At 37.2% G+C, this 15,377-nt stretch overlaps 1 protein-coding gene across 2 annotated transcripts in view; it reads right to left on the minus strand.

Moving 5' to 3' along the window:
• Positions 1–1,213: 1,213 nt before the first annotated feature.
• The window catches only part of LOC139730918 (protein phosphatase 1B-like), a 31,102-nt gene continuing 16,938 nt past the window's right edge, over positions 1,214–15,377 (minus strand). Inside the window, exons 3-6 of one of the 2 annotated variants that reach the window (XM_071641798.1) lie at positions 11,001–11,118; positions 7,671–7,776; positions 5,135–5,192; positions 1,214–2,516 (exon numbers count right to left, since the gene is read on the minus strand). In XM_071641798.1, coding sequence (XP_071497899.1) covers positions 2,493–2,516; positions 5,135–5,192; positions 7,671–7,776; positions 11,001–11,118 — 306 coding nt within the window. In that variant the 3' untranslated portion in view covers positions 1,214–2,492. The remainder of the gene's footprint in view (positions 2,517–5,134; positions 5,193–7,670; positions 7,777–11,000; positions 11,119–15,377) is intronic. The other variant, XM_071641799.1, reaches the window with a different exon arrangement.

A 15,377-nucleotide genomic window follows, 5' to 3' on the forward strand; every position in this document is an offset into this window, starting at 1 on the left:
TGGCATCAACCGCATCTAAACACACCTCAAAAAGGTGATCTGGTGGAGTTCATAAACCATACAATCATTTAAAATGGTTATAGTTCTACATGGACAAATAATATGCAATCACTTGCATAACACAAATTATCAATATGCTCACTGCAAAGAAGCATACATTTGTACACATCTGAAAGTGAGTCCCAAGTCCTACAGTCTTAGGTGCAAACTGATAACACATACTTTGTAGGATTTGTACATCATGGGGATACATCCAAATTCTACATATTTTACCTTCCATTTACACATGAAATAAACAAACAAAATATTTAATCAATCTGTGATGTATAGTTATCTGCATCTATTTCATCTTGGTTATGTGATCCATACTTCTTTAAGTTAAGATCTACACAACCAGTTGCACTCATAGGTGAGTCCAAAAAGCTTGTTGTGTTCATTTTGCAAGTTTTCTCTTACTCTATAGCAATGTATGGTTAAGTGCAGTGCTACAGATGTATATCAATGTCCCTATACCACATAATTTCCAGAAATTTGAGTTTTACCTTTATTTCACTGAACTTCAAAACATTCATGATATTAAGGTGGTAACTGTGATGAAAGTAAATGCCATATTTGAGAAGCATTTACAGAATTTCTTGAAACCATACACTCTCAACACAATTCTTTGAAAGATGGATTGTGGGTCATATATTTCTTCCTACACCATAAAGTTATACAAAAAATAGGGAAAACAGCCTTACTGCTTAACTCCATACAGAAAATGTTACCTTGGAAATACAAAACAATTTTGAACAAGTGATTTCACATGAAGCTCTCCATGAGCCCCCTGACATTAAGACTGCTTCCTTAAAACATGCTGAAAACTACCATGACTCACATGTTTAACTATGAGATATAATGCTCTAAAAAGACTTTCTACAGGGCTTTCAAATTTTTTCCTCACAAAAGATGGGGAGGCATAGCAGTGAAATGACAGGTCTTGTCCTATGAAGTCATGCACTGTTCTTAAATACATATATTACACACTGACAACTTATCTTCATCTTTATTTCAAACTTTCACTACATAAAAAGTGTTAGAGTTTACATTACATCTTCAAGATAAGATAACACCTATAACTTTAATCTGAATAGACTGAATGCATCAAAGAAGATAATTCATATCATTTACCCCGTATTACCTTTTGACAATACAGGAAATAAGAATGATCTATCAAACCTCCCATGCATTCGCCGACATCAATATGCATATGCTACTCCATAATTATGTACTCCACTCCCCTAAATTGGCAATAAGTTAGGCCAATGGTGTGAGATTACAGTCTCAACTGCCATGTGGTCAATACATTCCAAGCCTTGACAGCAGCACATACATGAATATACTTCTGTTCAAAAATGTACTTTAAAAGCCATTACCCTCAACGACAGTCCAATGCTGAACGTATTGCTTAGTATTCAGGAAAAACACAAGTGTATGGACAAATCATCCCCATACATTACAATGCAATTAGTAGCATGTTGACTATACACAAACATTTATATACTCAAATTACTGAATATATATTTATACATAATATATAATGCATTGCTATGTAATCCATCACATCATTATAAAGGTCAAGATGCTCTTGGCATTTAAAGATATCTACCAAATTTCAGCAAATTTAAAACCCCATTTCAATCAGAGATGGCGAAGAGTGTTGCAATCTGATCTCTTTGGAAAGAAGCACAAATTGAGACTGCATTACAGGTCTCACAACAAACTTCCACTCACTATAACTATCCTGCATCAATCAACAGCCATCTTCTCATTGGGCTGGCTCTCAAGTCTCGTCCAGCGCATTCTCTGCGGGCTCCCCACTGGCACAACTGACCTCTAACAACATGCCAATCTTATCTCAGCGCATACATCACGGAATGTCATCACAGGTGGCTCCGTTTCAGTGTGCCATTGAGGTCCATCATTCCTCCCTGGATGCTGGGAGCCATCTTTCCATCTAGGTACGCCACATATGCTTCAATATTGCTGCCTGCCAGTAGCAAGCAAGGTCCCGACGTGCCAGCCTACTTGAAATGGCTTTACACTGGCACTGCTTGGCATTCCATGCAAATTGAGTCGCACTAACAGTCTGGGGTATTTTCGTTGCTAAATCTCACCACAAATCGCTGCATTTGATGCCATCTTGTCTGGCAATGTCAAATTGTCCACTTTTCTTTTTCCTGTATGTCTGAATAGTGCTCATTCAGCTCTCCTCTTTCCAAAGACTACATAAATATGTTCCTATCAGTCACTATATAATTTTTTTTTTTCATGACCAGCATAAAAACACAATGGTTGCTGATTCGTCAATTCTCCTTTACACCTATTCACGTTAACGCATGATACCTGCAAAGCACTGCCACATGTAGCAGTACTATCTACCACAGCACTGCAACAAAAGTCGTCTAACGAAGGAGGAACACATGCCAACAACACCGGTGCCCTGTCAGCAGCTACCACTTGTCGTCTTCCGAGTCCTAGTGGGACAGTGCAAAAGAAGAGAAGGGTAGTGCAGAGATAGAGAGGGACACGGATGTATGAAAGAATTCAACACAGACATCGACCATGCACAGCACCAGGGGCTCATTCATGGTCATGACAGGATAGTAGAGACAAATACCATCAACAGACACTGTGACTACTGCATGGATTAGTAACAATTACCACACATGTCAGAGGAAGGGGGAGAAAACAAAAAGAAAAAATGCATGGATGTTACTCACAGTGACTGATTTAATTTTGGATGATCCCATTTACTTGTACTAATCTACACAATAATGCCAACTCACGTTTACTCATGCCTACAGTACAGATAACAGAAAATACACACGCAGCAAAATTCATGATTAAGAGAGATAACTTCTATTCTAGCACTTGTGAAAATACTATGCATAAGGTAATTCTGCATTAAGTGAAAGAAAACACAAACTTCCAAGTACTAGTGCATACACTTACAAGCAAAGCACTGCTTTTAAATTGCTTGCACAACATATTTTTGTGATGAATTTTCTGCACAAACCCCACATGTAGACTACTGTGAATGCAACAAGTACTGGATATTCACAGTACCTATTATTTCTGTCTTTTCCTAAATTGTACCAGGTCACAATCTCATTTTGTACGTCTTTCAAATTTCTAGTTTTCAATATGCTCAGATACAGTCAATATGGAATAACATGGCCAATCTGTACAGGTGTATCTACTTGTTTGGTCAAAGAGAATCAGCAGACATCTATTTGGCAATACCAATTGAGTTTTTCTGACTAAATCTGTAAAAACTTCATGGAAGAGAAGCTACATTGTACTCTTGTGATAAAATATCACTTCATGTCACCATTGGGAAATATAATTTGTGATATGATAATTTACTCATCACTTTCTGTATATGGTAGGTTTGATTTGCAATCCTTCCCCAGTGTATAAATTTCTGCTAACATTTGTGAGAAATATCTCACATCTGATTTCTACGGGTTACTGTAAAAGTGGTTTCTTTCGCGGTGGTTTTATTTTCGCGCTTTCCGAGCTTTGAGGTTGAACCGCGAATTTAACATCACGCGAAAATGATTTGAAAAGTCGCGCGAAATTAACCACGCAAGGAAATGTTTTGAACTCGCTGCTTGTTACAACGCTATTGCGCACATGCACACACGAAGATTCTGCGCATTGAGTGTATTGATGGTCAACACACACACACACAGCGATACTAGTACATGGATATCACAACTTTACAAGCATGTTATAAAGTACTCGAGAGATGGGATTTAAGGTAAGCCTGCATTGAATTTTGATTTCTATTTGATAAATAAAAGAATAATTGGATTATAATTTGGGTTTTCATGTGCAAAATAAAAGATTTGGTCGACTGTGAATTCACAGATCTTGCCGACCGCGAATTTAAACACACGCGAAAAAGTTGGCACCGATGGAAACCGCGAAAGTATCTGTACGCGAAAGAAACCACTTTTACAGTACCCAGATTTCATTCCCTTCCAAGTGAAGTTCGGTTCTAAGAAATCTAAAATTGGAATTGGAGGACAATTGCTGTGAACTGACCACAGTATGACTGCATCTTCTACACACTTTTAAATTAACAGTTCCTAGCACAATCCCCTACTAAGAAAAAAACAACAAAAAACACTTTTGGCACATTAACCCATTGAGGACGAGTCCCGAGTATACTCGGGCAAGGGTCTATGGGAAGTGCGTGTTGTAGCAAAATCAAAAAGTCCTCAACGGGTTAAGAGCGGAAACGTGAATGGAGGAGGCCATACACTTGATATCTACAGATTAACATCTTGAAATTGTGTACCGTAGTTTCCACCACCTCTTTCCCGATCATTTCTTTCAGTGAGAAAGTGACAAGAATTTAAAAAAGGTTTGTATAACATCCAATACACTTCATTTTGCCTGCACCTTAGGCTATCACAATCTAAGTTTCCATACCAGTAAAATTGTTCTCCTTGAATACTTATCTCTATGTCTGGGTGCATACCATTTGGGAAAATATGAAAATAATGCATTTTTTTCATGTAGCCATAAAATACAGGGGCCATGGAACATATTTTAGTGGGGAAGGGACAGGCAGAATCTCTTGACAAAACAGGTTTTACTCAAAATGAACAAAATGGGTTTTGTTCAAAATTTGTAATTACATGTTCAGTTATTGTTTTTAAAGATCAAACATATTCCTCAACCAATGGAAACTGTGACCAATGAAGTCGACTTTGAAAAAGCCACAAGTTTGGGTAAGTTATTAACTTATTTTGTAATTTTTGGCTACTTGGCTAAGTTAGGTTTTATGAATTCCAAACTGCAGTCTTCAATGATGCTCGAGTGAACACAACAATGCAAATTAAAAAGTTTTTTCTTTGTTCTCCTGGTAAACAGATCTCACTGAATGCAAGTTAGACTACAAGAGACTAGTAGCGCTAATACAAATATTTCTCATGACCAAAACACACACAGGATATATGAGCTTTAAGAATGTTCTGTGTATTCAAATCCCTTCTGCTTCATCTGAGAGGCAATCAAATGCATTACTATGGTACACAGTATTACTACTGCTCTGGCTTTGTGAGTCCTCTGCATGCTTTACCTTGTCCTTCGGTCTGTTCGGATTGAGTCTATTCAGAATTTCTTCAATGGTTCCTTTCCTGTGTGGTGCAATTGTTAAAACAAAAAGACAAAAACAAATGATGACTTTATACATCACACTGCATACAGAATATATCCACAAGGGACTATGACATGAGAATTAAACCACACAAATCTATTACCTAGAAAATAAGAAGTTAATAAATTAGTACTAAAGAATTTCATCTGCATGCTCATTTTCTGGCAGCGAGTGATATCTTGTCAGTCAACAACTTCTAACTTCGCTCAGAGATGAGCATCACCAGGAACACTGAAAGAGTAGACAATAACATGCAATTAGCTGCAAAAATGCAGGGCAGAATAGATTCTTCTTCTTTTCTCTGTTCACACACTCACGAAAGTACAGTTGCAAGTATGATCAAAGACTTGATGAAATCATATGACCATACATCTTGTTAAGATCATAAAAAGAGCTACAGACTATCAAATTGTTAATTCTAAAAAGTCATTCACTTAGATGGGCATGCTGCAGAGAGTTTCATGGGAATGTTCCATTTTCCCAAATAATACTATTTATCATGGTAGTCTGCTTGCAACTTTCATGCTTCATGTTTAATGCATTCATGCTCATTGCCAACTGTAAAATCCTACTGCAAATGATTTGTGGATGGTGTGTAAACACATGAATTTCAGATATAATGTACAGTTGATTTGAATGATACAGTGCTCTGGGAAAGACATAAAATAATGAAGTATGGATTAGGTTGGACTTGATAAAGATTAGAGACAAAAGAGAGGCTACTGAACCAAACTGCCCGATACATGACTGTATGAAGTGATGTTTGCTTGAGATCTGGTAAATGGCACAACTTTATAATTCATATGATGTGCAGTTTGCATTAAAGATATGATGAATAAATAGATTGCTGGCAGTGACCTGTTGAATGAAGAGCTATCTTAACTTGTTCCCTTTAGAACAGTAATTTTTTCTCGTATTTTGGGACTAATGGAAGTATGTAACATAGAACGACTACCCCTAGACACTCTGATCCCTACCACAACCCCCCCCCCAAAAAAAAAAAAAACAAACAAACAACAACAGTTTTTCACACATTCAGGTATGACACTGCAGAATACAGAGGTACAGATGTCTGCATTATTTACGTCCAAAGATGTGTAGTGCATCGTCTCCACTGTTTGTTTACTCACTTTCACTACAGTGTCTGCTGCCTAATGAGTCATTTCACCACAAGTTGTTGTCAATGCCAAGTCAGTTGTCCTACATCATACCTATGACAACCTCTCCCTAGATACCGGTTCACAGCTGGAAAATCCGCAGCTACATGTACATTTTAGCTGCAAAGGCAGTGACTAATGCAAGCCTAGCAGCTATCAGATTAGTGAGTGTTATATCACAAGAAGGATACTTGTAATTTGACTGCAGTGCTGACAGACAGGGAAAAAACAATATATATCAGGGTAAATAAAAACACTACTGAAACATCGTTAAAATTAGGCAGTGAAAGCTAAGTTACATTTGTGAGTCTCTGACAAGAACGAGCAGCAATGACAATCAAAGAGGGGGAGTTTGGGGAGGCAGGTATCGGGTGTGGACTCTACAACAGCACATAGATAGTAAAGAGAGATACTGTGAGGCCAAAACAATAGACAAACAGAACTAAACAAGAAATAAAAACGGCAGATCAGAGGCAGCTGATACAAGGAGACATTAACAGATGACACCCTTTGGCACCAAAGCCATTGGTGTCTGATGTTGGACCAGACTAAACATTTCAAAATAAAAACAAGAGTGAGAAATCAGCAAGGCCCAGGTGTTCACATGAGAATTGCTCTTTATCAGAGTCGTTAATATCCTCTTGCCATCATGACATTCTGTTTACATCTCTGAAGGTTGGGTGTTATTTTCCATCTTTTCACTTTTCTTGTACATTCACAATTAGGGTAGATCATCCTCCTATTTTCTTTTTTTGTTTTGTTTGAAGGGGAACAGCTTGCGCAAAATGTATCTGTTCATGAGCAAATTTTCAAGTGGACTGATACTAAAGTCTGGGGACAACTGACGCTGAAATGAATGAGTTCTGTCTATTATCTCGGGACTCCCAGGAGGTTTTTCCCCCCCTCAGTTATGAGACATCTGAGGTCGATGAACAATGATTATCCTTTAAAAAAGTCATTATGTAAATCATGTATGTGTATGAGAGAATGTATGTCCTCTGGAATTGAATTGTTGAGTGTGTATTATGTTTGTGCATGAGAAAATGAGGGCATGTGCTATCATGTTTTCCTTCATTCCAGTCATATTTCTCCCACAATGTTTATCTTCCCCCTAATTCGCCAAATAAATGGGTCAGGGCTTCAACGAGATGGGGGATGTGGGGGGGGGGGGGCAGGATGGGGGAAGGACAGAGGGGCAGGGCCTTGCATTGGGTTGGTTGGGCCTGGAATAGGTCTACAGCCTGAGGTACATTGCAGGTGGGGCTGTATAATGGAGGATTCGACCCTGAACCTGAACTCACTTGGCTGAGATGCCTCCTCCGGGAGGGAGACCTGGTATATCTGCCATTCTAAGGACATGCATCACTAGATCCAGCTGGGTCTGGTCACCAAAGTTTTCCATTACCTCTGCAGAAAGAGACCCAGGGAATGAGGTATTGCATTATCATGACTATGCAAATGAACAGACAGAGTTCACACAAGGGTGAAATAGAAGAGAAATGAAAGAAAAAAAGACAAACAATCACTGCACACAAATCTGTTGAGAGATATGAAGTACATGATGAACACACTCCACACACAGAGAGATTTGGGCCACGAAAAGTGGAATTTAAACATGTGTATAGAGAGAAAGAATGTATGAGAGAATGCAAGAAACATGGACACAGCACCATGTAGAATGCTGGAAAGTGTGAATGCAAATATGCTTTTGCACTAAATTGTTGAAAATGGCTAGGAGAGGGACTTTTTTTACTGTCTAACATATACCTGCCTGACGATAGGTGGGTACAGTAATGACAATGCTATTGCTTGTGAGCACACATAATGGACAACTGATGCCAACAGCCAAGTGAAACATATGCAGACATGAGGGGAAGGAAAAAAAGTGAGAATATGAACAAATTATAAAGGCAAGAACTAAAGAGATCCAGATGCTTTTATCCTGCAACATTTGTATTAAAAAAAAAAATCCAGAGAAAAATTGTTTGCCTTGTAATGGCACCCTACCATGCCATCCCAAGCTTTCCGCCCCCATGTTCAAGCCCACTCATTTATCAATAACTAAATGATGTTTCCATCAGTCTCTCTATATTACAATCAGCTCATTCCATCCTGTATGTGTTCCATATTCTTAACTTGGCAGTGAGTTTCTGCCAAATTAATGCTCAAACTTAATTATTCTCCCTGGTGTGTTTGGGATCAAGCCTTAAATCAAATCAATAAATTATTTTGTATCTCTCTCCTTTCTTCTCCGATAAACCTTTAAAAAATAACTTCAACCCTCATACATATTATCTGGATCATGAGTTCTGACCAGTGACCGCATCATCCACCAAACTCATAGAGCTCTTGATTACCTTATATTTCTGGCATGATCTATTCATTGTCATATTTTTCTTTTAGGTTTAAAAAGATTCCTTTTACATTTAAATACAACAAATACCTTACACCATCACAAAATCTCTTCATGAATAATACAACTGTTCTGCTATTTTGATTTTCTGGCTAAAAAATAAATAATAGCTTTACTCATTTTTGCTTATTGGCAAAGTTAAGGAGCCCTTTTTTTTCAGAGTACTGGAGGGATCAAGGGAGTACAGCTGCACTTTGCACTGACAACTGTGACTGTATATTGTACAATCATAAAAGTTTATTAATCCGCATCGAAATGCCGAAAAGGTTCATAACGGCATAGATGAAGACCAGCATAAATTTTAGTACATGTACATATACATGCATTTGCTAAACCTCTCAAATAGATTTAAAGATGAGACTGTTAACATTTCGAAAGACTTAGAACAATGTACTTTTTCATATCTATCATGAATATTCTCATCAGCACGATTGGTAGGAAAACTGTCCATGAGATGGAATGGAACAATTCTGATTTATGTATTGCACTCTGGCTTCTAGCACATTCCCCCCACTAAAAGGTCTCTCATTTGATTGAGAGATACAGTCGCCACCATTTAATTGAAATTCATATAAACAGGAATACTGATTTCAAGGGGTATCACAGCAAAGTTTCTAAAGCACTTCGTTTGGACTGCATTCTAAATGGGATAGGACATTGGGTAACAGGGTTTTTTCCCCCTCATCAGGTATCAATTACAAATACAAACTTTATATGAAGTGTTCTCACTTAACACAGAAGAAAATTCAATAAAATACAGTATGTCAAAAAATAGCATTCCTATTTAATGAAGAACATTCATTAATTAACTGCATGATAAAATGTGGCCATAGGTATAAAAAGACAAATCTACCAGTCACTGAAGCTAAACGTGTATGAAGGATAATTTGAGTGGCTTGGGATTTATTGCCGAACAATGCATCACAAACTCCATTGGCATGCTGACCCAAGCCTAGTCCTAACTTTGGTTAATGAAATACCAGTATGATGCTATTCACATTTGCGAAAGGTAATCGTGTTTAATTTATTGTAAGCCAAACTTTGTTGTCAAAACAGATGCAAAAACTTCATCTTGGTACTAATAGAGGAATGCATACAGTACAAGTACATGTTGTCTGATCTTATTAGCAATATTCAAAAGTGTGTATGTTAAAGTGGGATGTGTAAGTAGGCTGATGTTTAGAATTATGTGTAGTGCATTTATAATTAAACTTCTATAATAAACTTCTTCCAGTTGGGATCATCCCTCAATTGGGATACAGATTATACTCCTGGGCAATTCCGATTAAGCAGTGGCAACTGTACTTGGGCTGCAGATGTTACCGCAATACACATTAAAATAAAGTCAAGGACATTTGGTTGCCACAAGCCCCCTTTCCCTGCGTAAAATACCATATACTTGTAGGCATTTGCATTTTGCCTTGAAAGGAATGACGAATGTCATGATCGTGTGAAAAGACAACATCATTCTGGTTTCTTACTACCTTGTTCAAATTGAAATGTGTGAAAAAGATAAGTAACGCTTCTTGTTCTGTTAATGATATTGTAGAGAAATAACTGTATGGAATAGTTACAAATGCTGTAAGTGAAAAACAACACACAGTGTGTAGGCATTTTTGTGCAATATCATCAATATACATGTAAGTACAGTGTCACATCAAAGGGCAAATGAATTCATAGAGAGAGAGATAAAAGGCTTTCACCTTGTGCAAGAAAAAAAAAGATGGTAAAGATGTGATAATCCAATCACAATGTGCATGCCTTGTGCTACAAAGGTGCATACCCAAACAAACACATGACAGGACATTCATTGATAATTATATACAAATTTACATGCTTGGAATGCACATGCAACACTTAGCGCACATCTGGATGCACTCAACTTCTCTTTGAAACCAAAACTGTTTGGAGAAAGCTCCCTCAATCATATACACAGATGTTCTACGACTTGCAGTATGACAGAAAGTGGGGAGTGCATTAGAGGCAGGGAGTCAAAGCTAGCCTCACATTACTGACGTGCTAAGTTTGCTCTTCACTCATTTGGTTATGTCCACTGGCACACAGGTCTGCTTGTCCAACGACAACTCTATGCATAGTCCTACATGTACTCACTGTGCACATGGTAGTTTCTAAGCATTGCATCAAAACTAAAGCACTTCAAACCATGTTTCTGAGCACTGGAGAGGGTGTGCTCTGGTGGCGTGAACGTGCGGAGTACCTTTTATCTTCTCCTCCAGGAGAATGTCCAATTCCTTCTCTTTAGTGAGTGCGTCCTGCGATATCTCTGGTGCATTCTGAAAGGTGACTATCACGATGCTCATATTATCTCGGCTTCCCTGAGTACATGAGAAAGAGAAATGTACAAACAAACAGTCATGAAGGTTGCAATTACAAGTTGCAATCAAAAAGATTTTCATGAAAACAAAAAAGCAACATGTTTACAAAATATTTATCATGTGTATATTATGTTTCATACATTGTAGCAACACACTGAACAGTGTTCAAATGACTCCCTTTCATGGTCACAAGAACCTTTCAAAGAAGGCTCAATTTCTTTTTTTACCTACTGTAAAAAGAGGAATGTTTGTGTGCATTTTAATATCGCAAATTTCTTGAGAGCCAAAATTTAAAAAATCAAAATGCAAGGGAAAGTTCTTGTCTACACCATACAAAAGTATGCAATGAATGCCAGAGGCAATTTGCAAAAATGTCATGCTGCGAAAAAGGCCACTGGCTCAAATTTGCTAAAATTTGATGCTGCGAATATATTGTCTTTTACAGTATTGCACTGTTTGAAAGGGAGAGAAAACTGCTGACACCCCAAAGTTATGGGCTTGTTGTGTACTAAATTTAAAGTGGGTGTGCCTTTTTGCAACCCTTAAACTAAGATTCCTTTCATAAGCCAACTGTACAATCTGCATATCATAGAGATTACACATAATTCAGACCTCAGAATAATGAAACTGGAACCTTCTTTATGATGGAGAGGGAAACAAGAGCGTTAAAAAAAAGAGTGTATTTAATTTGAATTTAACGAAATTAATCTGAAATTTGCCAAAATAAAATGCATGCCAACATTTTTCTACAATATATGCATTGAATTTCGCGAAAATTTCATGCTGCGTAAAAGACTGCTGGGTCCAATCACAACAATTTCAAGCTGTGAAAATATCTTGCTCATTAAATACAATACTTTAGATTTCTAGTGAATTTATTCCAACCATGAAAGATTTCCAACACTGTTATTCTCGGTATAAAGGGGGTGCATATTCTTGAGTGACATGGGGTGTGTTTTCAATTTCAATTTAAAAAAACCCCCAACAACTTTGAGGTGTATTGTCATAGGATTTTATACATGATGTTGTGAGACATTATTCATCAACCGTGCAAAACTTTGTGACATTTGCGTGGGAAAACTATCACAAAACAAGAGATTTAACACAGTCCATCTAGTGTATACACATCAAATTAAAAATGTGGATCTGGTAAAATCTGGATTGCCATAGATCTAAATTCCTCTTTCCCCCTTAAAAGAACACAGAGTTAAATAAAAACTTGTGTTCAAAACGTAATTGCACATGAAGAACAACTGCACAATTCTAGATTGTGCAGGAATTCTCCCTATTGCAGGTAATGCAAACACTACAACAGCCGCAGCGCTACTTAATTTCCATAATGTGTTGACAACGCTGAGCTGGCACACAGCATGTGCTTTATATACATACATGAAATACATTGAGCACTATGCGTATCTTGATCTTCAAAATACCATACCGTAGTTTTGTAGATTTTCTCAGCAATTGTGATGTGCTGGGAAAAGAAATATTGACTGTAAGCTCTATCATTATGAAGTGACAATTATTCTCTTTTTTGACAGAAGTTTATCATCATCATAATTAAATTTGAATTCTCATAATTTTTTAGTGATTCTGCCATCAATGTTCAGCCTTTGACACGGTAAAGGTACACGCTTTTTGTAGCTAATATGTTACATGTATGTTAATGTTTGCATACAATGTAATAAATGGAATATGTACAATGTAGTATGCAATTGTAATCATACAAGTAGATGCATTGCCAGTTCATGTACATGTAACAGATGACACTTGGATATTTTAGATTTTGTTGATTTCTTGTGCTTGGCCTATAGGCTAGGCTTATTGACCGATATCTTTATCTGATTTTAAATTCAATTGGTTAAGGAAGTGTATCATTTGAAGTTTGGCTACATTGTATGGAAATTTTCGGTGGTGCCAGCCTCATGTATCCCATATTTATGCACATGTGATATTCTACATTGATGTATTTCACAAATTGTTTAACAATTTTGTTTTGTTTGATTAATCATGATGAGTTGTACATTTGTAGTGATGTTTAATTGTGTTCTGACAAGTGCAATTATTCAAATCAATAGTTCAATGAAGTGTCAGATTGTTGGTTTCTGTAGAGGCTGGATTTTGAACAAATCTGATGTATGTTGTACAGTGTATGTCAAAATTGTATTCATGATGAATAGCTTGTGATTTGTGATATTTTTGTGTTATGTTTTATGTGTTAGACATGAAAAAAAAAAAAGGAATGTCCAAATTCACACAAAAAAGTTTAAGAATGAATTGAAATTGAAACTTAGTCATGATGAAAGGGAAAAATTAGATGCAATTACTTGACGCCTTTTGCGGAGACTCTGCTCAGCATAGTTGCACGACTCTATCATAACGTTGTACATTATAGCTGCCTGCACCTAAGGGCCCGAATTCACGAAGGTGGTACAAATGAAACCATGGTTTAAACCATGGACAAAAACCATGGAGCACCAAGTGTCGCACGCAATATTTCGTTACGAAATTGGTCATTTTGTAATTTTGTTTCAAAATAATCATGTTACCGACGAAATGACTGGTTTCGTAACGAAATATTCCGTGCGACACTTGGCGTTCCATGGTTTTTGTCCATGGTTTAAACCATGGTTTCATTTGTACCACCTTCGTGAATTCGGGCCAAGGAGTTTAAGAGGTTTAGACTTTCTACTGCAACAACTAGCCAAATTATAATTTGCTGAAACCAAAGTCATGATGAAATTTGGTAGAAAAGTGGAAGACAGAATATCATTAGGGAAAAACTAATCACTATCATGCATCATGCATGCATGGATGTTTTGCACATGTCTGCTGTACTGTGTAACTTCACATTACTGCAAATGCACAAGTAACTTGCTAAAAAATGTGACCCTGTTTGACCTCCTCATATTGCACATGGGCGCGTAAGATCACCTCATTCATTTGCACGTACATCGTAGCGTACAGCCAATGCACGGACCTACATGTGTAATCGCTAGTGATGAAATGTATACATTTACATGCGATAGGGTCCATTACATAGATCTTCAGCTTGGCCTTCTGGAGATTTCAATGTTGCACTTTTAGATACTCCTCCTAAAGAAGAATAGCACTAAAAAAAAAAAAATGAATTCCTTTTGCACCATATGATAGGCCCTACTGATCAGTGTAAAAACTTAAAAGCATGCAAATCTTATTTTGTTTCCTACTATACATTTCATTTATTTAAAATACCGGTACACAGTTTAAAATTCTAGCATTGTGTCTCAACAGCCAAGCGTATATTCTCACACACAGAAATGCACCCCCACACACAAGTTAACGCACAAACAGAGTGCACTGTACATACATGTATTATGTTTGTACCGCACAATTGTACAGCCACATCCAGGATTGCAGAGTGCACTGCATTGTATTGGCCGGAGGGTACAATCAGTCACTACATGTACAGTATAGCCCTCAATTCATTTTTTACATCTTGGCGCAAGGCTCATACATATTGTAGTCCTACATGTAGTTTGTGGAATTCTATGAGGGGGAAAAATATTTCAAAAAATGCCATTAATTGACACCCAAATCTTATCTGGGAGACTGAACATGTACACCTGGAGAATCATCACTCCTCTTTGTAGTACTGTACAATTGTACATGTACATTGTATACTGTAATATTACAAACATATTAGCATGGCTTGATCGCGTAAGGCAATTTTAGAGGCTTCAATTGCTACTTAAACTATTGACTAGCATATCTACATGTACATTATTGTATATTGTTACACTCATATTACAAATGCCTCATTTGCACACACAATATACACTGTATTTGTACGTGTACATATTCCTGGCTTTCAGTTGCTTCCTTTGATAGCTTGGATGGTAATATGCACTATCTCACTTGTAAACATACATTTACATTGACCAAATGTGGTGAACTCTTTTCGAATGCCTCAGGCACTCTTTAGGAAGGCGGCATAAAAATTGATGTGTAGGCCTAATGCCCAAATGCCCAATTTTTTCTAGTTGGGCAAGTCCAAGATAACACGCGCGTTACGTATGGGACATTCAGAGACTTTTATGACCTGAAAAATAGTGTTAATGGCTTTTGATCATATCAAACTTTATCATGGTGATTGATATCTAGGAGAAGTATAATCATGCAAAAAATGGAGAAAAATGACCTTCACAATTATATTCTAGAAGAGAAAATATGTGCCGTTACGTATGGGACCAGAAAAATTTTGTTTTTTTGAACATTTT

This window comes from Diadema antillarum, unplaced genomic scaffold (assembly GCF_040938485.1).
Source record: "Diadema antillarum isolate AM-2024a unplaced genomic scaffold, OU_Dant_1.0 seq00000343_RagTag, whole genome shotgun sequence".
NCBI classification, from domain to species: domain Eukaryota; kingdom Metazoa; phylum Echinodermata; class Echinoidea; order Diadematoida; family Diadematidae; genus Diadema; species Diadema antillarum.